Raw genomic sequence first — 25092 nt, 5'->3', positions numbered from 1 at the left:
CAGAATCCTTGAGAGTGGTGGCGTGAGGTCCTTGGTTTATCACTCCAGCAGATCGCTGCGAGCCTAGGCCGATATGTAAGCACTGTTCAACATTGCCAGTTCCGTAGGTTGGTAGAACAACAATAAACGGGAACCTAGGCAAACCTCTGCACGGACAGATCGTCTGATTAGAAGAATGGCGCGTAGTGATCCATTCTGTACTGCAAGTGAAATCGGATGTCATATTCCAAGCCTAGGGCGGCAACCACTGTCGATACAGACAACAGAAGGCGTTTGCACGACATTGACCCCATGCCACCACTCTCAAATGCTATCATGGTGCACAGCAAGATGGCAATGGTGACTGGACTGGACTTAGTCTATCCTCTTCAGCGATGAGTTCCTCTTTTGACTTGGATGCAATGATAGCCGGAGATTGGTCTGGAGACCATGTGGGCAACGCCTTGAAGGGAACGTCAAACCGGTCCTACTCCCAGAATTAAGGTGTGGGGTGGCATAATCTACGTTACCTGGTCCCCTCTAGTCTTTATTTCAGGTACACTAACAGCTCGGCGTTACATTGATTTGGTCGTAGAACCAGTGGTGCGGTCAATTCTCCAAAGTGTACCAGAGGCCGTTTTTCAAAAGGACGACGCCAGGTGGCATGTTGCTCATGCTACTGTAAGCAGCCTGCGTGTTCTAAACATGCCACCATGGCCTGCAGCATCTCCGGACTTGTCTCCCATTGAGCACATCTGGGACGTCATTGGTCAGCAATTGCAAAGGGAGCTGCATTCAGCGTGGTATAACATTCCTCACACAACCATTAAAGGCTATGTACACCTTTAAAAACTTTTTATTTATATAACAATGTGTTTCAGTATGTTTGGTGAAACATTCGAATTACTTTATATTAAATATTATTCTTACTTTTTGAGGTACAGCTGCTTTGTATCCTGTACACAAAGCAGCTGTATGTATCACTGAAACCTGACTGGTTCAGTGACAACGGGTCCTGCATGTCTATGACACGTAGGATTGAGCTGTTACCAATCACATCTAAGTTCATAACTTAGATTTGATCAATAACATTTAGATTTTGCGTGTCAGGGACAAGCAGGACCCGCTGACACAGAACCTGTCAGTGCCACTGACCTGATCGATTCAGGTCTGAGTGCAATATACAGCTTCTCTGCGTACAGGATACAAAGCAGCTGTGTGTCTAAAAATAAAAATTATTTTTAATAAAACGTAATTAGAAAGTTGCACCAAACACACTCACTGATACACATTTTTATTGAAAAAAACCGAAAACATTTTCAAGGGTGTACATAGCCTTTAATAACCTCATTGATAGCATGTCAAAGCATGTAAGTGCGTGTATTTCTCCGTGTGGCACTCATACTCAATACTGAATAAATCAAGTTGTTTGGAATATTTTGCTTCTATTTTTCTATCATTTGCTTATAATTAACATGTGTATCGATCCCGTGATTTCCACAATTCGAAACATTTTTCTTCTTGATGTTGCAATTTCAATGTCGAGGAGTGTATATTAAAAGTTCAACAAAGCCCACTTTTCCCATTTATCCACTAAAGTAGTGCTAAAAAAAATATAAATTATCATAACTAGTATTGCCGCGTCCATTAGAGTACAAACTATTTTAATACAACGTTATTTAACCTGCACGGTAAAGGCTCTAAATGAAATCTTTTGATCACCTTAGCCCCTCAAAACAATTTAATAAAAAATTAAACCATTAACCCCTTAAGGACGCAGCCTAGTTTTGGCCTTAAGGCTCAGAGCCCATTTTTCAAATCTGACATATTTCACTTTATGTGGTAATAACGTGGGAATGCTTAAACCTACCCAAGCGATTCTGAGATTGTTTTCTCGTGACACATTGGGCTTCATGTTCGTGGTAAAATTTGGTCGATATATTCAGTGTTTATTGGTGAAAAATTGCAAAATTTATAGAAAATTTTGAAAAAATTGCATTTTTCAGAATTTAAATGCATCTGCTTGTAAAACAGACGGTTATACCACCCACAATAGTCACTAGTTCACATTTCCCATATGTCTACTTTAGATTGGCATCGTTTTTTGAACATCCTTTTATTTTTCTTGGACGTTACAAGGCTTAGAACATAAACAGCAATTTCTCATATTTTTAAGAAAATGTCAAATGCCTTTTATTTAAGGTACCTGTTCAGTTCTGAAGTGGCTTTGAGGGGCCTATGTATTAGAAACCCTGATAAAACACCCCATTTTAAAAACTAGACCCCTCAAAGTATTCAAAACAGCATTTAGAAAGTTTTTTAACCCTTCAGGCATTTCACAGGAATTAAAGCAAAGTGGAGGTGAACTTTGCAAATTTCATTTTTCTTGCGGAATTTCAATTTTATTCATTTTTTTTTCTGTAACACAGAAGGTTTTACCAGAGAAACACTACTAAATATGTATTGTCCAGATTCTGCAGTTTTTAGAAATGTCCCACATGTGGCCCTACTGCGCTCGTGGACTAAAACACAAGCCCTAGAAGCAAAGAAGCACCTAGTGCATTTTGAGTCCTCTTTTTTATTAGAATATATTTTAGGCAGCATGCCAGGTTTGAAGAGGTGTTGAGGTGCCAAAACAGTAGGAATCCCCCAATAGTGACCCCATTTTGGAAACTACACCCCTCAAGGAATTCATTTATGGTTGATGTTACCATTTTGACCGCACAGTTTTTTCACAGCACCTATTTGAATTGGGCTGTGAAATGAAAAAAATGTCATTTTTTCCAATAAAATGTCATTTGTGATCAAAATTTCTTATTTTCACAGGGAACAAAATACCCCATTTGGTTGCCCAATTTGTCCTTAGTGTGGCAATACACCATTTGTGGTGATAAACTGCCGTTTGGGCCCATGGGAGGGCTCAGAAGGAAAGGAGCGCTATATGTTTGTTGGAGTCCAGATTTTGCTGGATTGGTTTTCGGGTGCCATGTCGCATTTGCAGAGCCTCAGGGGTATCAAAGCAATGGAAACCCACCAAAAGTGACCCCATTTTGGAAACTACACCCCTCAAGGAATTCATTTATGGTTGTTGTTAGCATTTTGAGCACACAGTTTTTTCACAGCACCTATTTCAATTGGGCTGTGACATTAAAAAAATGACATTTTTTCCAATAAGATGTAATTTTTTAGCAAAATTTCTTATTTTCACAGGGAACAAAATGCTCAATTTTGTTGCCCAATTTCTCCTGAGTGCAGCAATACCCCATTTGTGGCAATAAACTGCCGTTTGGGCCCATGGGAGGCCTCAGAAGGGAAGGAGCGCTGTGTGTTCTTTGGAGTCCAGATTTTGCTGGATTGGTTTTCGGCTGCCATGTCGCATTTGCAGAGCCCCAGAGGTATCAAAGCAATGGAAACCCACCAGAGGTGACCCCATTTTGGAAACTACACCCCTCAAGGAATTCATTTATGGGTAATGTGACCATTTAGACCCCATAGTTTCTTCACAGAACTTATTTGAATTGGGCTGGGAATTTAAAAAAAATATATTTTTTCCAATAATATGTCATTTTAGCTCAAAAATTCTTATTTTCACAAGAAATAAAATACTCCATTTTGTTGCCCAATTTGTCCTGAGTGCGGCAATACCCCATTTGTGGTGATAAACTGCCGTTTGGGCCCATGGGAGGGCTCAGAAGGAAAGGAGCGCTGTGTGTTCTTTGGAGTCCAGATTTTGCTGGATTGGTTTTCGGGTGCCATGTCGCATTTGCAGAGCCCCAGAGGTATCAAATCAATAGAAACCAATCACAAATGACCCCATTTTGGAAACTACACCCCTCAAGGAATTCATTTATGGGTGTTGTAACTATTTTGACCCCATAGTTTTTTCACAGAACTAATTTGAATTGGGCTGGGAATGAAAACAAAATTATTTTTTTCAAATAATATGTAGTTTTGGCTGAAAATTTCTTATTTTCACAAGAAACAAAATACCCCATTCTGTTGCGCAATTTGTTCTGAGGGCCGCAATACCCCATTTGTTGTGATAAACTGCCGTTTGGGCCCATGGGAGGGCTCAGAAGGAAAGGACCACCATTTGGCCTACTGGGGATTTTCTAGTGCGAAGTCATGTATGCAGAAGCACCTGAGGTACCAGTACAGTTGAAACCCGCAAGAAGTGACCCCGTTTTAAAAACTACACCCTTAAGGCATTCATCTAGAGGTGTAGTGAGCATTTTGACCGGAGACCTACACCCCATAAACTGTAATGTGGGTTCTCCCGGGTATGGCAATACCCTACATGTGGCTGTTATCAGCTGCCTGGGCACACAGCAGGGCTCAGAGGGGAACGACGAGGGGGGATAAGCTGTGCGGAGTGCATCATGGTAAGTAAAATTGGGGTAAATTATAAACCAAGGGATGTATGATAAATTTTAAAACACTCTTTCATACAGAGCTCTGGTTATTCGGGACACGTGTCACATTGATATATTGTGTCATCCCTTATCGCCCTCTTATAGCAGACTTTGCACCTCTTTTGACTTTTTCCCTTCTTGCCAGTTTGGCGAACTTCCCCTGGAAAGTGTTGCCCTGGTACGATGCGTGTGGCCCCCGTTTCCAGAAGTACTGGGTGCCCCCCTTCTTGGTCCCTAAAGATTAGGTTCTTGATAATCACCTCTTGAAATTCCAGGAAAGTTCCCGTCTGGCCTGCACATCGACGTAGCACGTACCCATTGTACAAAGCCATCTGTATGATGTGCACGGCCAGCTTCTTATACCACACCGCATAGCGCTGTAGGGCTTCAGGGCTTGATCTTACAAGTCCATCCCTCCCATGTACCTATTGTAGTCCAGGATGCAGTCTGGTTTGGGGGTGGCCTTTCCTTCATATATCCTAAACCTGTAGGTATACCCTGATGCACTCGCACAGCTTATACATCTTCACGCCATACCTTGCCCTCTTACCCGGCAGGTACTCGCGGAATTGAACCCTCCCTTTAAAATGTACCAGGGACTCATCAATAGAAATACACTTCTCGGGGTGTATGCTGGGGAAAACCGGGCGCTGGAACGGTCTAATAGGGGTCTCCGTTTATACAAACGGTCAAAACTGGGGTCATCTCAGGGTGGGCACGGCTCATTATCAGTATAATGTAAGAAGCGAAGTATTGCCTCATTTATTTATTTTTTTAGGTTCCAGTTCAGTTCTGAAGTTGCTTTGAGGGGCCCATATATTAGAAACGCCTATCAAATACCCCATTTTAGAAACTAGACCCCTTTAAGTATTCACAACAGCATTTAGAAAGTTTATGAACCCTTTAGGTGTTTCACAAAAATTTAGAGCAAAGTAGAGGTGAAATTTACGTTTTTTTTTTTTGTCAGAAAATCCTCTTCATACCATTTTTTTTATAACACAAAATAATTTATCAGTGAAACGCAAATTAATACGTATTGCCCAGATTCTGAAGTTTTGAGAAATATCCCACATGTGGCCCTCGGGCGGTAATGGACTGAAGCACCGGCCTCCGAAGCAAAGGAGCACCTAGTGGATTTTGAGGCCTCTTTTTTATTAGGCACCATGTCCGGTTTGAAGAGGTCTTGTGGTGCCAAAACATTGGGAACCCCCCAAAAGTGACCCCAATTTGGAAACTAGACCCCTTAAGGAATCCATTGTAGTTTTCTTGGGGTGCATGGTTTTTGATCAGTTTTTATTCTATTTTTAGGTGGCGTGGTGACTAAAAAACAGCAATTCTACTATTGTTTTTTTATTCTTTTTTTTTTTACTGCGTGCACCGTGCGCTATAAATGACACATTCACTTTATTCTGCGTGGCGATACGATTACGGCGATACCAGATGTTTATAGTTTTTTTTTATGTCTTATGGCGTTTGCACAATAAAATACGTTTTGTAAACAATCATTCACTTTTTGTGTTACCTTATTCTAAGAGCCATAACGTTTTTATTTTTCAATCAATAAAGCCTTGCGAGGACTTATTTTTTGCGTAACGAACTGTAGTTTCGATCAGTACCATTTTTAGGTACATGCGACTTTTTGATCTCTTTTTATTCCATTTTTTGGGAGGTGAAGTGACCAAAGAATTGTGATTGTGGTACGGTTTATTATTATTTTATTTTACGGCGTTCATCGTGCGGGATAAATAACGAAATAGTTTTGTAGTTCAGGCCGTTACGGATGCGGCGATACCAATTATGTATAGTTTATTTGTTTGTTTATATATTTTTATTAATAATAAAGGACTGATAAGGGAAAAGGGGGGATTTTTACTTTTATTACTTTTAAAACTTTTATTTTCTTATTTTTACACATCTTTTTTTAACTTTTTTTTAACTTTATTACTTTGTCCCACTAGGGGACTTGATGGCAGGAGGCCCTGATCGCTATTCTAATACACTGCACTACATGCGTAGTGCAGTGTATTAGAACTGTCAGCTACTCACTGACAGCAAGCATAGTGGGTCCTGACGTTGTCAGGACCCACGGCTTCCGTCTATGGCATAGCCGGACGCCATTGTTTGGTGTCCGGTTGCCATAGTCACCATCGCCGGCCGCTATCGCGTTGCAGGCCGGCGATGGCAGCTTAACCCCTAAAAAGCCGCGATCTCTATAGAACGCGGCTTTTAAGGGGTTAATCAGCGGGGACACAGCGATCGGTCCCCGCTGTAGGAGCTGTGACAGCTGCTGAACAAGACAGCAGCGTCACAGCTCCTGTATGTGTCGGGAGGACGGCCGAAACGGACGTTACTCCCTTGACGTACTATTACGTCATGGAGCGCGAACGATACAGCTGCCATGACGTAATAGTACGTCAAGGAGCGGGAAGGGGTTAAAAACTACAACTCGCTCGCAAAAACAAGTCCTTACACCGCTCAATCGACAGAAATATAAAAAAGTTATGGGTCTCAGAATATGGCAAAACTATGTTGTTTTTTTTAACAAATATTTTTTTCTTTGTAAAAGTAGTAAAACCTATATATATTTGGTATTGCCGTAATCTTAACAACCCATAAAATAAAGTGAACATGTGGATTTTAGCACGCAATGAACGCTGTAAAGACAAAACCCCAAAAACAATGGCGATATGCCCAATTCACCTCACGTTTTTTAAGTTACCCAGTATATTGTATGGTACCTTAAATGGTGCCATTAAACACTACAATTCGTCCCGCAAAAACTAAGCCCTCATATGGATGTGTCGGTGGAGAAACAAAAAAGTTGTGGCTTTTGGAATGCGGGGAGAAAAAGCAAAAAGAAAATTGGCTGCAGCTTCAAAGTGTTAAAGGCTATGTACACCTTTGAGGGCTTTTTTTTTTTTTTTTTTTTTTTTTATCAGTCAGTCTGTTTAGTGGTGTTACTTTTTAATTAGTTTTTAGTAAAAATATTTTTTTTTTATAGACACAGCTGTTTTGTATTCTCTATACAGAACTGCAGTATCTAGCGCTAAATCTGTGTCGGCGGATCCTGCGTGTCTCTGACTAGCAGGATCCACCTGTAAACTATCACATCTAAATTTATAACTTAGATGTGATCGATTACAGGTGGATCACACGCAGGACACGCTATCACTGAACCAGTCAGGTCCGCAAGACTGACAGATTCAGTGAATAGCGAATTATACAGCTGTTCTGTATAGAGAATACAGAACAACTGTATCTCAAAAAGTAAAACAGATTTTTAATAAAAAACGAATTAAGAAGTTACACTAAAAACACTGACTGATCTGTTTATCAAAAAAATAAAAAAGCCCTCGAAGATGTACATAGCCTTTAAGTGAATTTTTACACATGCCATTTTGGTGCAGTTTTTTTATGCAGTTTTATAATGCCACAATAAGGAGTGAATTTCAAAAAAGAGATGAAGTAATAATTTTTTCTATGTACCCCTCCCTTTACGATCCACCGCTGGCATTGACTGCATCAAAACCACAAGTGTGATACTAGCCTCAAAACAACTTTCTGATGAGTTTAATGAGCCCTAAACATGTGCTATTTTGCTGCATTTTTCAGAAAATCACAGAAAAAACTGCAAGTTGACCGCAAATTTTGAACACATGTTGGTGTGTGAGAAATAGCAGGGGGAACGACACCTCGACGTGCGTTTCGCTATGCCAGTAGCTTCATCAGGAGAACAAAATCACTGAAAGACTGGCGCATATATAGTGTAGCAGCACTAAACAGTGTTCACAACACACCTATATGATGGTCAAATCGGCACGCAGCCTCCATGATGGTCCACCTGTTGGAGCAAGTGCATGGACACAACCCCTGCAGCAACGCAGCGCACATAACCAACGTCACCACAATAGTTTACAAAGCAGATGTTGTCAAATAACAAATGTATATATATATATATATATATATATATATATATATACCAATGCATACGTAAAAAATATTATATAAAACACATTTATGCAGTGCTGGTAAAAAGAAACAAGACGTAAAGATGAGCCGGAGTTGCCAACCAGTCCCCGCAAGAGCAGAGACTTGATGGCAGAACGGACTCAGTTCGAACCAATTATTATATAAGTGATGATAAGGTGATAAAAAAGGTTAAAGGAAACCTGTCACCAGCATTTCACCAGCAATACCAGGCGATAGTGGGTGAAAAATCATTTCTATATAACCTATAATTGTCTTCTTAGTCGGCTCTGTAGCTTTAGTATTCCGTTTTTTAGTGTTCCCACATCGTATGCAAATGAGCATAAAAGAGTCAAATCTTAATTTGAAAAGAGTCATATCTTCATTCCTCAAGTCTTTACGAGTTTGTTCCGCCTCCTTACTTTTGATTGACAGCTCCTCGCCTTCCCCCAGAACACAAAATCCTGCGCTTGTGCATTGATGTCCTCTTCTGGGATTATTAAAAGGCGCAAAATGTTTGCAGACCGTTATTTACAGTCGGAGGAGGAGTTTAGGAGAGGGGATAACGGCAATGAACTTTTGATAGCAGTGGCCAGTGAGGGATGAGTAGAGTTCAATAGGTGTAATGCTGGTGACAGGTTCCCTTTAAACAGGTATAGTCCTGACACCGGCAGAACACACCTGTAAAAACTATATACACCATACATTAGGGAAAGAAAAAATTATAGCAACATACACTTTAATAATGAATAATACAAAAAGTTCCATATAATGATATAATGATCAAATACCCGGGATAGGCAGCGACATCCACTATCTGCCCCAGTGGAGAAGGGATGGTGCAAGTATAATCTAGTACTGGTATAATGTGAATGCTAGACTGTGTGAAGTGGCAGGACCAGACTGGCCCCGAGAAAGCACAGGACACGACTGGTAATGGCAGATCACACCAGAAAAAACAAAACTAAGTGATAGTCAAGTCTACCATGACTCTCAAACCATGAGGGATGCAGGGGACAGAGTTGCACACAGCAAGACAAAAAGAGAGAAACATGAAAGTATCTAAAATACACATGCAATAAAGATAAAATAAAATAACGCTAAATGTAGAGTCTTGTGTATATATAGAGCAGAGGTCTCAAGCACGCGGCCCACGGGCCGCATGCGGCCCCTGGGGCAGTCATCTGCGTCCCGCGGGACACAGAGCCGCTAGTACAGGCTCTGCTCCGGGACTCTGTGGAATTCCCTGACATCGCTGTCCACATATGGACAGCGATGTCTGGGGCTTCCCAGGAGCCGGAGTTCCGAGCAGAGCCCTAGTACAGTTTCTGCTCCGGGACTCTGTGGAATTCCCTGACATCGCTGTCCATATATGGACAGTGTTGTCAGGGTCTTCCCAAGAGCGGAGTCCCGAGCAGAGCGCTAGTACAGGCTCTGCTACGGGACTCTGGGGAATCCCCTGACATCGCTGTCCTCATATTGACAGCGATGTCTGGTGCTTCCCCAGAGCTGGAGTCCAGTGCAGAGCGCAAGTATCGGCTCTGCTATGGGACTCCCCAGAGCAAGAGTCCCAGTGATGTCAGGAGTATAGCTGGAGTCCCAGGAAGAGCCTACTAGTTCTCTGCCCGGGACTCCAGCTCAGGGGCTCCAACAGCAGAGGAATCCCAGCCAAAGCGTCGGCAAAGCTCTAGCTGGGGATTCCATTCCTAGAGGGAGCGCCAATGGAGCTATCTACATGGGGTATGTGTGGCAGCATCTGCGGAGGGCACTGTGGCAGCATCTGCGGAGGGCACTGTGGCAGCATCTACAGAGGGCACTGTGGCAGCATCTACAGAGGGCACTGTGGCAGCATCTACAGTGGGCACTGTGGCAGCATCTACAAGTGGGTGTGTGGCAGTATCTGCAGAGGACACTGTGGCATTATCTAGGGGTGTGTTGCATTATCTACAGAGGACACTGTGGCATTACCTACAGAGGGCACTGTGGCATTACCTACAGAGGGCACTGTGGCATTATCTACAGAGGGCACTGTGGCATTATCTACAGAGGGCACTGTGGCATTATCTACAGAGGGCACTGTGCAATTATCTGCAGAGGGCACTGGAATTATCTGCAGAGGGCACTGTGCAATTATCTGCAGAGGGCACTGTGGCAACATCTACAGAGGGCACTGTAGCAGCATCTACAAATGGGTGTGTGTGGCAGTATCTGCAGAGGACACTGTGGCATTACCTACAGAGGGCACTGTGGCATTATCTACAGAGGGCACTGTGGCATTATCTACAGAGGGCACTGTGGCATTATCTACAGAGGGCACTGTGGCATTATCTGCAGAGGGCACTGTGGCATTATCTGCAGAGGGCACTGTGGCATTATCTGCAGAGGGCACTGTGGCATTATCTGCAGAGGGCACTGTGGCATTATCTGCAGAGGGCACTGTGGCATTATCTGCAGAGGGCACTGTGGCATTATCTTCAGAGGGCACTGTGGCATTATCTGCAGAGGGCACTGTGGCATTATCTGCAGAGGGCACTCTGGCAGCATCTACAGAGGGCACTGTGGCAGCATCTACAAGTGGGTGTGTGGCAGTATCTGCAGAGGACACTGGCATTATCTAGGGGTGTGTTGCATTATCTACACAGGGCACTGTGGCATTACCTACAGAGGGCACTGTTGCATTATCTACAGAGGACACTGTGGCATTATCTACAGAGGACACTCTTGCATTATCTACAGAGGGCACTGTGGCAGCCTCCGCAGAGGGCACTGTGGCACTATCTAAAAAGAGGCTGCCCAATCTTGACATGTGTGTCTGCCAAACGCTGCTAACTGAGCCGCCAGACTGCATTTAGCGACACTTAAACTGGAAAACTGGATTGTTGAATAAGCACGTGGAGAAATATCTCAAATTATAAACCTAACGGTATTATTATAGTAATGTAGTATTGTTATTATAGTAACATAGTGTTATAGTAGTTCAAATAACTAATTGATAAACAATAATTTTGTATTGTATCAAATTTGAAAGTAATGCGACCCGTCAACTTCCCATTTTTTCTGTGGCCCACTTACCCAGCCGAGTTTGAGACCCCTGATCTAGAGTGAAATATGGTATCACTGCGCCTTATGTTTCAAATTAACGCCTAGTTCTTTTCAAGACTTCCTGCAGGTGGGTGATATCAGCAGAACATAACAACTATAATGAAGAATTATAAACGTTAGAAAAAAAAAACACATAACACTACCCCAAGTCAGTGTTAAAATCGTGCACATTTATAGAAAAGATTTGAAGCCAAGAGCCTCATTTAGTCATTAAGTGAGACTGTATGAAGATGTATTATCAGTCTTGTTTCCTTCTGAAGCAAGGCTTTTGTGATATTACGACCCCTGATGCCAAGGGTATGACTACAAGACAACTCAAAGTCCGTGTTTTAAAACATGTAAGGAACATTAAAGGAGCACACAAAGATTAAAATGTGGACGAACTAAAACCAATTCCAAAATATTTTCGGGAATTTCATCATTGCAACCCAAAAGATTTTAACGTGCGAGGGATTGATAAAGTCAGCCTGATAAAGCTACTGGTCTAGCAAAACGCGCGTCGAGGTGTCGTTTCCTTTTTGCTATTTCTCACACACATTTCTAGGGGTAAGTCCTTGGTCTCCCTTACTCATTTTGATTCGATGGTTACATAGGCCAACTATATGGTTTGTCAGCATATATTAGACTGGATATTTTGTTCTCCCATTAGTATGCTCATACCCTATATGATTTTTTTACCCATAATCATCCATTAACATCCTATTGTCAAACTCCCTAAGACATTCTTCAGGCTCTCCTTTATGCCATATTGGTACAGTATTTACTTTGTTCATTTTTTTTTATACACTGTATGGTCGTTATTTTATACTATACTCTGTCTGTATGATCTCAGTTTGTGTGTGTGTTTTTTTGCTTGGAGGTGCATTCTGTGCATTTGGGGCTTAACATCTTTTATTCCCTCCCTTTCTCTACTATTTTAACGGACTGTATTATTGTCATTTATTGTTCTTTTGATGTTTGCTAATAAATTGGATATAATATTTTTTCAAACATTTGTATTCCTTATGGTCTATTGTAGGCTTTCATATTTAAGGGCAGAGTAAGTGAAATCCACTTCAAAATCCCGAACAAATCCATGGCAGAATAGAGTATACTGCGGATGAAAAATTTGCACTGATTTTTGCACTGTGTGAATTGCTGGAATCTCCCCTGCTTACATATCGACTGCAATTCCCACTTGCAGCTAAATGTTTTTTGTTAACAGTAATTTGTATGTGAGTCATATGTTACCAATATCTGCATTTCTCACCTATAGCTCAATGTTTTGATTTCTTTTTTCTTTAACAGTATTTTTCTTTTGAGTTATTGCGAGTGTTACCAATATCTGCATCATAATTCTCAGTAAATGAATTAAAAATACACCCTATCAGGATCAGTTCAGACTTTCCTTTAATTTTCGAAGTGCTGTATGGAACTGTTAGTACTATAGGAAAGCTCATTTATTTTCTATTTCTCGTTGAAGCTTTCTAGGTTGCAACATAGTTCACCAAACTAAACTCAGTTATATTTGACTTTTTTTTCCAGCGGGATCTCGATCATCGTATACTAGTCAACACAGTCACATAGCCCCTGATCTGAGACCATTACAGTCACCAGAACATCTTATAGAGCCCATTTATGAAGACAGAGTTTATCAGAAGCCACCAATGAGAAGCCTAAGCCAAAGTCAGGGAGATCCATTATTACCAGCACATACCACCTCATATCGCACCAATACAGGTAATGACAATAATCGTCTTCAATTCAACTTTTTTTCAGGTAACTTCTTGTTCCTTTGGTTTGTTAATTTTTTTTAATAGCTGTAAAGTATTTCATATAGAAATGTTTCTTAATAAACATATTTTGTAATGTTTTATACTAAGGGTGTATTCACATGGTGCTGTTGTGGTTGAAAACCGCACATTAAAACCACATTCATTTTCACCTTGGTTTCGCACCTAGCACAAAAACTGCATGTGGTTTTGCCACGTGGATCTCAGACACGCAGCAAAAAATGCGGCACGACGTACAGTGTAAATATACGCTAATGCAGTATTTTAGATAATTAGACAAATATTGATGTTTAATACCCTCTTTTCACATCTATACGTGAGAGTTATACATTGGAAGTATTCCCCGTATTACCTCTGACATAATCAGTGCCTTGAGAAAGTATTCATCCCCCTTGGTGCTTTTCTTGTTTTGTTGCATTACAATCAATTGAATCATTACAATTAAAATGAATTTTTCGGGGGTTTGCGCCATTTATTTTACACAACATGCCTATCGCTTTGAAGGTTCAAAATATATTTTACTGTGGCACAAACAATAATTAAGACACAAAAAATAACTTTTGTTGTGCCTAAGTATTCACCACCTAAAAGTCAATACTTTGTGGAGCTACCGTTTGCTTTAATTACAGATGTAAGGCTTTTGGGGAATGTCTCTATTAGCGTAGAACATCTAAAAACTGGGATTTTTGGCCATTCTTTGAGGCAAAACTGCTCCAACTCCTTCAAGATGGATTGAGTTGGTGTACAGCAATCTTCAAGTCATGCCACAGATTGTCTATTAGATTGAGGTCTGGGCTTTGACAAGGCCAATCCAAGACAATTAAATGTTTCCCCTTAAAGGGGTTGTCCCACAATCAGTCTTTTTTTCCCAAAAGCCCAGAACAGTTATAAGTTCTTTAAAGACACTCCCCCATGACTAAATAAACCTACAATTCGCTTCCCCTACATGTAGTTTCAGCACTTATCTACCGTTTGTGCCGCTGTCTTCGTAGAGCAGAATGGGCGGGTCCTGTTTGTCGGAGCATGTCATCTCCTCTTATTTCTGGTAAAATACAGTTCCTATAAGCTCCCTGCGTCTCCTCTTGGCTGCACGCACCACCGAGTCCTCTCCTTGGCACTTCTGACGTTATCACTCCTCTTTTAGTTCCTCTGTTATTTGGCAACGGGAGCAGTGCAACAAGGAGGAAACCTGGTAAAAACCCTGAATAATCTGCCTTATTATCGATTTTTAATCAGTGTTCCTTTAAAATTTCTAGGTAATTGCATGATAAAATAGATGAAACTACAGGATATCTAATATTACAGTACGCAAAGTCTAATTCTGGGTTCAGAAATTTATTACATACATATTTTTCTGCACTGCAAAGAGTGAAATCCGCAATAGATTGAAAATCCACAGAAAGTCCATTATGTTGCTGAATTGTCACGGATATTTAAACCGGCAGTATGCCCTGAAATCTGCAATCTATTTTTTGGGTGTTGAATCTGCAGCTAAATTCCTTGACAACTCCGCAATGTCTAAATATACCCTGATAGTTAAAATTTTAGGTACAATTATTTTTTGTAAGTGCCGTTGTAGTAAGAAATTAATCTTCTTACCAATGGATTGTTATTAAAACTTTTGCACACTTCTTCCAATTGGCCTTTTCCTCCGGTATGGCTCAGCCTTGCATGCCCTCCCTCTTTTCAGATTAAAGCCTGTCGGCTACGGGTCCGGTTTCGGAGATGCAACTAACGGCTGCTGCACAGAAAAATGTATTACATGACATCTATTCAAAATAATAACCATCCATGTAATACATAAATTGACTGTGTCCTCCAGAACGAGAACCGCTTTGTCAGTGGCTATGCTATTGTTCATAGAGGGGTGTTCTAGTTCATCATAAGACAACCCCTTTCCGTATACAAGTACATTTAATAATATATCAAAAACAAAAAGCTGTTTATGCAGGCTTATATACTAGAACCTATAATATCTTTTGGGTACCAGTATATAAACAAGACATACTTCAAACATAAATAAACCAATATTTGTCTCAACTTAAAAAATCAACCATATAGACACATATAGTCCAATCATAAACATACTTTATAAGTCCATAAACGAAGACAACCCCCATCAAATATATACAAATACAGAATTTCAAAAATAGAAAATAAGTTTTATTCACCTATATGTGAATGCAACGTTTCAGCCCCCATCATGGACCTTTCTCACGCATTGAGAAAGGCCCATGATGGGGGCTTAAATTTCACATTCACATATAGGTGAATAAAACTTATTTTCTATTTTTGAAATTCTGTGGATTGCTGCCTATTCTTTTGAAAATATTATTATAGGACTGATGGGTGAAGTCCTGAGGCTTGTGCACACACACTTGGACTTTTATTTTTTTGTGCTGCCTTCTTTTGTTTCTTTTAGATAGATAGAAACTGGAGAGAAGGATTCTTCTTTACTCTGTAGAAAATATTATAGCAATTAGGCTCCACCCACTAGTTCAGAGGAAACTGAGAATTGGAGAGCACCTGCAGAGGGGAAAGCTGCTAAAAAAATTGCCACATATACAAGTGATATAATAGCCAGAAATAATGTTGTTCCTCACGTACACACATATGACAGCTTATTCTGAAAAGACACCTGAAAAGTTAGGTATGCAACTGGAAGTGTTTGTAAGAGATACATAATTTTAGGGACAATTAAACTTTAGATGAGCTTTTTCCAGTAAAAATAAAGATGAGAAAGGCTTTTGCCAGGAATCCAATGTTTAAGTTATTTGGGTTATTAAAGGTAGTTTAATTTATATTGGGATGTTAATTGAGAAGAAATGTTATTTCCCAAGTATTTGAGTACAGTTTTGGACCAGTCAAAAGGGGACGTGCTCTTAAGGATTGCCTTTATTTAATTCGGGAGAGTAATGTTAAGGACTTGTGGCTTGTCAACCTTAACTGGAATACTCGCCCTGAGCGGCGGGTGCTTACCGCATTATGACGAACATCCCTGTGATGCGATCGAGGCCCATACCTTGTATTGCTAGACAGCCCAGGGTCCATTGGACCGCATGGGGGTCTAACTAAATTTCCTGTTGTTAGGTCATACGTGTACCTCAGTATGTCCAACTGCATGTGTACAATCAGTACACAGGCCAATGTACTAGACATTAAAGTTAAATAATCAAAATGAGAAAACCCCCTATGGGATTAAAAAAATACAGAAATTTGATAAAGAAAAAAAAAAATACAGAAATGCCAATTTTTTACATTTAATAAACTTTACAAAATATAAGTCCCAAAATATGAAATAATATACACATATTTAGTTTATTTTTTATTTATTCAAAAAGACATCGGCAATACAAGAGGGATAAAAATGGCATGCAGGCCCAAAGAACCATGCATTAATTCCGAAACGCCAATGCAAGAATCATAATTTTACAGATAATATGCAACAAAATGTACAAATAGAAACAAAAATTGACAATATGAATTGTGACAGTAATAAACTGTACAAGTAAAAATATCGATCAATAAAATAAAGACCTATTGGGGGGGCCCAAGTGAAATGCGGAAGGGGGTATTTGCGACAAAAAGCCTGTATATAAGTATTTATTTAGATGTACAAAATTGATGAAAGTCCGATGCTATGTCGGGTATGTCTGATTGCTTCTCCAGTATTTGTCGTTATTTGAGAATTTAAGGCTTTTACATTTGGTTTCTTAACCAAAGTGGACCTAATTTTAGTGCCCTTATCTCCATGAGCGTAGTATTTATATTTGCATCTTTGGATGTCTTTCTCCGCTTTAACGTTCAGGAGATCCCTAAGTTCGTTCCTGAGTCTAAGAAGGTCAGGTTGTGCGTTTTCAAGTTTACTTCTTTTATTCAAGTTCTCCAGAACAGAGATTTGATTGAGGAGCGAGTTTATTTTTGCCCATCCGGCTCTTTTCATTCTAGCACCCAGAGATCTCAATTCACTTATAATATATGATTTGTGCGCTTCCCAGAGGATAGGTTTTGCGTTCTCCTCATTAACTCCTTCGGGACTAAGCCATTTTTTGATTTTTCTTTTTCGTTTTTCACTCCCTGCCTTCCAAGAACCATAACGTTTCGATTTTTCCGTCAAAGGGTGGAGTGAGGGCTTATTTTTTGTGGGAGGAGTTGCTATTTCTATTGTCACCATTTAATGTACAATATAATGTACTGGGAAACTAAACAAAAATTATTTGCGGGCGGGCTGAAATTGGAAAAAACTGTGATTCCTCCATTGTTTTTTGGGTTTGGTTTTTACAGTTTTCACCGTGCGGTAAAAACAACAACTTAACTTCGTTCTGCGGCTGAATACGATTACGGTGATACCAAATTTATATTGGTTTTATTATATTTTACTACTTTTAAAAAGAAAAAACTTTTTGTTAAAAAAATTGTTTTGTTTATCCTGAGAGCCATAACTTTTTTATTTTATGTGGATTAAGGTGTGAGGGCTTATTTTTTGTGGGACAAGCTGTAGTTTTTATTGGTACCATTTTAGTACATACAATGTTTTAATCACTTTTTATTAAATTTTTTTGCACCGCTAAGTTGACCAAAAAAACGGCGATTTTGGTGTTTTAAATTCTTTAAATTCTTTCCTTTTTTACGGCGATCACGTGCGAGTTAAATAATGCTATATTGTAATAGTTCACACTTTTACGGACGCAGCGATACCAATTTTGTTTATTTTTACTATTATTATTTTTGCTACTGTAAGGGATCTGCCAGACACAGCTTCTGTGTCGACACCCGTGGCTAGTCAGTCTGCACCTGCTCCTAAGTCTGATAGAGTGACTCCTTCTACCACTAAGGCTGGGAGGCTGAGTAGTGGGAGAGCCTATCACAGCCTGGCCAGACGGAGCTAGCTCCCGCTCTCTGTCTATTTATACCTTCATTTCCTGCTTCTCCTTTGCCTGTGATTCTGCTTGTTTCCTGGCTCTGCTGCTTGTACTATTTGTCCTCTAGTCAGTAAAGCCAGGGTCAATATGAAGCACTCTCCTTCTCTGCGTTTGATACCTCGTACACTCCTGGTTTGACTCGGCTCGTTCACTACTCTTGTAGCTCACGGTGTTGCCGTGGGCATCTGCCCCATTTCACTTAGCTTCTATTTACCCTTGTCTGTTGTGCACATAGTGAGAGTAGGGACCGTCGCCCAGTTGTACGCCGTCGCCTAGGACGGGCCGTTGCAAGTAGGCAGGGACTGAGTGGCGGGTAGATTAGGGCTCACCTGTCTGTCTCCCTACCCGGTTTTTACAGCTACTAATAACTTTATTTAACACATTTTATTAGTCCCCCTAGCGGACTTGAACCAGCAATTTTTAGAATACACTGCAACACTAATGTATTGCAGTGTATAGTCATTTTTACAGGCTTCTGTTAAGCCCGGCCACAGGCCACAGGCAGGACTTAAAGAGGCTCTGCCACCACGTTATAAGTGCCCTATCTCCTACATAAGGAGATGGGCGCTATAATGTAGGTGACAACAGTGCTTTTTATTTTTTTTAAAACGATCTATTTTCACCACGTTATTAGCAATTTTAGCTTTATGCTAATGAGCTTCTTAATGGACAACTGGGCGTGTTTTACTATTGACCAAGTGGGTGTTGTACAGAGGAGTGTATGACGCTGACCAATCAGCATCATACACTTCTCTCCATTCGTTTAGTCAGCGCATAGGGATCCTTTTAGATCAGTATGTGCTGTCTTATACTAACACATTAACGATGCTGAAGTGTTTAGACAGTGAATAGACATTCCTTCCAGCCAGGACGGGATGTCTATTCATAATCCCGAGACTTCGTTAATGTTTAATGTCAATAGTAAAACATGCCCAGTAGTCCATTAAGAAACTCATTAGCATAAAGCTAAAATCGCTAATGTGATGAAAATAGATCGTTTTTTTAAATGAAAAGCACTGCTGTCACCTACATTATAGCGCCCATCTCCTTATGTAGGAGATAGGGCACTTATAATGTGATGACAGAGCCTCTTTAACAGAGGCAGAGTGAAGGCAGTTCTGGGGGCCTTCATTAGGCCTCTGGGCTGCAATGACAACCATCGGCACCCCACAATCACGTGAGGGTGCCGATGAGCTGCCCCCTCTTTTTAACGTCTCAGATGCTGCGGCCGTGATTGCTGTTCCTGGCCGTTAGTCCCGGGTTTCAGCTGTAAAACACAGCTGACACACGCAGTGTATGGAGCAGGCTCAGCGTGTGAGCCCACTCTATACTTCTCACCCCGCACCAGGACATAATAGCACGTCGTGGTGCGCGAAGGGGTTAAATCGGAAGTATTCTTTAAGACGCTCCTGCAAAATAGAGATGTGTTTGGGGTCTCCTAACAATGTTTCACCATGACCATCCTCTAATTGGGAGAAATGAGATCGACAAAGTCAGTGAAACTGGAGCATGGTCAGACACAGTGATTGGGCTTGTACCCCTGAGATATATTGTTCCGTAACTAAAGAGGTTTTCCCATCAGAGACATTTATGACATATCCACGGGATATGTTATAAATATAGATGCATGTTCCTCACTATCCTGTGAATATGTCATAAATGTCTCTCATGGGAAAACCCCTTTACTACTGGTATAAACTATGGTAGGTGCCATGGAATTGAGAAAAGCGGCAGTGTGCCATTCCTCCGAGAACTGTGCAGCTTGAACAGATGCAGCACATTGAAACGCACAAGCGTGTAGCTGACGATCAGTGAACAACACGGTTCTGTAGTGTCAGGCATTTTTTTCATTATTCCCTGTGTAGCCGATATTCTAGTATTAATTTAGTATTATATGTTGGCGTAAGGCCCTTTAAGCCAGTATCACACACAGAGTTTTGATGCAGTTTTTGGTTTAGTTTTTTGAGCCATATCCAGGAGTGGACACAAAAGAAAGAGGATGTAACAGTCTTTTTTTTATACCTTTCCCTACACTTGGATCCACTTCTGGCTTTGGCTATGTTCACACGCTTAACAAAAAACGGCTGAAAATACGGAGCTGTTTTCAATTGAAAACAGCCTCTGATTTGAAGCAGTTTTTTGCGGCTTTTTTTCGTTTTTGGAACTGTTTTTCTATTAAGTCAATGAAAATCGGCTCCAAAAACGGCTCAAGAAGTATCATACACTTCTTTTTAAAAGCGGCCACGTAAAAAACGCCCTGTGGGAAAGGAATGCCGTTTTTCCCATTGACATCAGATGTTTGGAGGCGTTCAGCCGCCGCATTTTTAGCCGTTGTTTGGGGCGTTTACAGCCTGAAAAACGGCTGAAAATAGGTCATGTGAACATACACTTTGGCTCAAAACCGGAGTAAAAAACGGCACCTAAGGGCTTATTCACACGAACGTTGAATACGTCCGTGTGATGACCGTCACACAGATGCATGTATTTCAATGGGGCCATTCACATGGCCGTTGTCTCAACTATTTTCTTCCGTTTTCGCGGATCCCTCCATAGACTCAAGTCTATGTAGATCCGTGAAAACAGGTCCCACACGGGTCTATCTCAGGCGTGAAAAACTGCCTTTTTTAATGTCCGAGTTTCCCCACGTTTGTATGAATAAGCCCTAACACTTTATCAAAGTTGTGTTTGTGATCCTGGCCTAAAGTAAAGACTGATATGTCTCCTCAGAAAAAATCTGGCTCATAATTCCTTCAGGATTTTTGAGGCAGATTTTGAAGGCAAGCGGTTTTTAACGCTTTTTTAAAATGTTTTCTGAGGCGTTTTTTTAATTCAGCAAATACAAAAATAAATGGCACATTTGATCCTGCCTCCCTCTCATTTAAAAAACCCTGAGAAAAAAACACATCTATCTCCCATTAAAAACAATGGAGGGAGGTTCGGTGTGTTTTTTTCGTCGTCAAAATCAGCACCATGAAATGAATATATAAAAATTTTATAGTGAAGTATAAGGGTCTATTCTGGTGTTGTTTATTATTGCGTAAAAAAAACCACTGCATCTAAATACAGCATGCATTTTTACCGCAATTTGGTGAGTTTTTCAACGCGGTAAAAAATGCACCCGCATTGAGAAATGCAATAAATTCTGGTAAAAACCCATGCGGTTCTCGAAGGTGTTTTTTCCTATGCGGTTTTAACAGCACCTCGATCCGCAACATCTGAATGCACTCTTAACCCCTTCGACATTTGACGTATCCATACGCCAAAGTCTGGTAGGGGGAAGTATGAAGTATCGCTCCATACGATGACGGTGTCGACTGTATGTTACAGCCGACACTTCAGAGTAACTAGCTCGAGCGCGATCCCGCTAGTTTAACTTGTTAAATGCTGTGGTCAATACTGACCGCAGCATTTAAATCGTCAGAAAAAGGGGGGCGACCCGCTCTAACAGCTCATCACGCCCCCCACAACGCAATCGCGGGGGGGGGCGATGTTTGCTATTGCTGCCTGGGGGCTTAATGAACGCCCCCAGGTCCGCCATCTTTGTGCACCTATTAAGCCTTGCCTCCGGCAGGGCTTAGTAGGTGCCTGTCAAAATCACGATATACTGCAATACATTAGTATTAAAGTAACCCAAGCACTCAAACGTATGAATGAATAAGATTAGTTTAATTCTTGTATTATTTAATTTTCTGTTTATTCTTCACTGAAATAAATCTTCACAAAATTTCAGTAATTGCTAACAAGCGATTGTAATCTTCAGTAATTGCTGACAAGCGATTGTAAATGTTGAAGTTTCGGCCGACTCTGGCCTTTCAAAATCGCTTAAACTAATGTGCAAAATAGAAAAGATACACACTATAAGTATGTTGCATACAAGTATATATAAAAGAACAGATTTAATACAGAAAACAAAAACTTGAAAAAATGCATAAAGAACATAAAGCATATGCAAAGACATATGGATGAACCTATGATAACGTGGAAAAATGAAAAAATTGAAGAATGACATGCAAGATATCTCAAGTAATCGAGACTAAGGATACATTAATTAGATAATAGATTTAACAGATATTGGCCAGTCACATTTTTGTTTTTCTGTATTAGGGCATGACCACACATGGCGGAATTCCTCCGCAACTGTCCGCATCAATGCCGCACAGAATCTGCGTTGCAGATTCTGCAGCGGATCTGCACAAAATGTGCAGAAAATTGATGCGGACTGGCCGCTGCGGACTGCAGGAAAAGTGCTTCTCTTCTCCCTATTCAGTGCAGGATAGAGAGAAGGGACAGCACTTTCCCTAGTGAAAGTCAAAGAAATTCATACTTACCGCCCGTTGTCTTGGTGACGCGTCCCTCTTTCGGCATCCGGCCCGACCTCCCTGGATGACGCTCCAGTCCATGTGACCGCTGCAGCCTGTGCTTGGCCTGTGATTGGCTGCAGCCGTCACTTACACTGAAACGTCATCCTGGGAGGCCGGACTGGAGACAGACGCAGGGAGTTCTCGGTAAGTATGAACTTCTATGTTTTTTTACAGATACATGTATATTGAGATCGGTAGTCACTGTCCCGGGTGCAGAAACAGTTACTGCCGATCGCGTAACTCTTTCAGCACCCTGGACAGTGACTATTTACAGACGTCTCCTAGCAACGCTCCCGTCATTACGGGAGCCCCATTGACTTCCTCAGTCTGGCTGTAGACCTAGAAATACATAGGTCCAGCCAGAATGAAGAAATGTCATGGTAGTAAAAACAATACGCTCCGCAGCACACATAAGATCTGCGGACTTCATTGCGGAATTTTGACTCTCCATTGAAGTCAATGGAGAAATTCCGCCATGAGTCCGCAACCAGTCCGCCACTGCTCCGCAACAGACAGAGCATGCTGCGGACACCAAATTCCGCTCCGCAGCCTATGCTCCGCAGCGGAATTGTACGCATCGTGTAAACGAACACTGCTAAATTAAAGTGAAAGTCAATGGAGAAACGGCTCCGCTGCGGATTAACGCTGCGGAGTGTCCGCAGCGGAATTTAAGTGAAATTCCGCTATGTGTGAACCCGCCCTTAAATCTGTTTTCTTTTATATATACTTGTATGCAACATACTTATAGTGTGTATCTTTTCTATTTTGCACATTAGTTTAAGCGATTTTGAAAAAGGCCAGAGTCGGCCGAAACGTCAAAATTTACAATCGCTTGTTAGTAATTACTGACATTTTGTGAAGATTTATTTCAGTGAAGAATAAACTGAAAATTAAATAATGCAAGAATTAAACGAATCTTATTCATTCATACGTTTGAGTGCTTGGGTTATTTGCTGAATGACTATTGTGGGTTTGCCAAACCCGAACCCTCACAGCACCTCAACATCTCTACCAGGAGTGCTATCCAATTTTTTGATATATTAGTATTAAAGTAGTCTAACGATCGCTGGTTGAAGTCCCCTAGGGGGACTAATAAAAAAAGTAAAAATTAGTTAAATAAAGTTGTTGTTTTTTCTTTTTTTGTGTAAAAAAAAAAAATTAACAAAATTAAAAGTTCAAATAACCCCCCTTTTCCCATTTTCCCCCTAGAGCATAGTAAAAAAATAAATAAATAAACATAATTGGTGTCGCTGCGTCCGTAAAAGTCTGAACTATTACAATATATCATTATTTAACCCGCACAGTGACCGCCGTAAAAAAAATAAAAATTGTAAACGCCAGAATGACTTTTTACATGTAAAAGTAGTAAAATATAGAAAAAACTACATATATTTGGTATCGCCGTAATTGTATTGACCCACAGAATAAAGTTAACATGTTGTTTTAATTGCACAGTGAATTCCGTAAAAACAGCGCGCTAAAATCATGGACAATCGCTGTTTTTTTTCATTTTCTACCCCACAAATAATTTTTTGCCCATTTCCTAGTACATCTATGGCAAAATAAATGGTGCTACGAAAAACTACAACTCGTCCCGCAAAAATCAAGCCCTCATAATACTACATCGACGGAAAAATAAAGACGTTATGGCTTCTGGAATGTGGGGAGGAAAAAACGAAAATGAAAATCTGAAAGTTGTTTACGACAGGAAGGTTAAACCCTGTTTACACTGGTATCATGTTTCTATTCATAACAAAGCCATGACGGGTCCGTTTTAAAATGAATCACAACGAATCATGATGACCATTGACTTATGCTATTCTTGGCATCAAAAATACTGGAAAACAAAAGGAGTTAGGCCCTGTTCACACAGAGTTTCTTGGTGCTGATTTTTATGTGAAAATAGCGTGTCGGAATCAGCACCAGAAGACATCCAAAATGAATCCCCATAGTTTCCAATGCGAGGCAGTGGCGTTTTTTTCCCTGGGTGGCATGTCTCTGACCTCCGATTGAAATCAATGGGAGGCAGAAATTGCGTTATTTCTGCGTTTTTTGCCCGCGGTCCTCAATGGCAAAAAAAGCTCAGGCAGATCAAAATCTGCCTCAAAATTCACGAAGGAATTCTGAGGCAGATTTGTCTGCCTGCAAAAAAACTCTGTGTGAACAGGGCCTTAAATCTGCATGTATTCCGTATGATTCTACTGGTAGATTTTTACTTTATTCATCCTATATCCTTTTTACAATTTGGAACTCAAAACTGAATTCCATATTCAAGATGTGGCCTTACAAGGGATTTACAGAGGAGTAATATTATTATGTTTATCAACATACTAGATGCGGTTCTCTATGGGAATAATTTCATTCAGATGAGCGTTGTTCAGATCCATGTGCTGTCCAAGTGTAGAACAGACAGCGCACTGACTGAACACTAAGGGTATGTTCACACGGTCTATTTTCGGCCGTTTTTCCGAAAAATCGGAAGCAGAACACCTCCAAACATCTGCCCATTGATTCCAACGGGAAAAACGGCGTTCTGTTCCGATGGGCTGTTTTTTTACGATGCCGATTTGAAAAACGG

At 40.7% G+C, this 25092-nt stretch overlaps 1 protein-coding gene across 4 annotated transcripts in view; it reads left to right on the top strand.

Annotated features, from left to right (window-relative positions):
* CTNND2 (catenin delta 2) overlaps window positions 1-25092 on the top strand; it is a 794124-nt gene that overhangs the window by 261441 nt on the left and 507591 nt on the right. For all 4 annotated transcript variants that reach the window (XM_075826901.1, XM_075826902.1, XM_075826899.1 and 1 more), the window contains exon 8: window positions 12984-13178. In XM_075826901.1, the coding sequence (XP_075683016.1) occupies window positions 12984-13178 (195 nt within the window). The remainder of the gene's footprint in view (window positions 1-12983; window positions 13179-25092) is intronic.

This window comes from Rhinoderma darwinii, chromosome 5 (genome assembly GCF_050947455.1).
Source record: "Rhinoderma darwinii isolate aRhiDar2 chromosome 5, aRhiDar2.hap1, whole genome shotgun sequence".
In the NCBI taxonomy this organism is placed as follows: domain Eukaryota; kingdom Metazoa; phylum Chordata; class Amphibia; order Anura; family Rhinodermatidae; genus Rhinoderma; species Rhinoderma darwinii.
The sequence above is the reverse complement of the archived record's forward strand: the minus strand, read 5'-3'. Positions and strand labels throughout refer to the sequence as shown.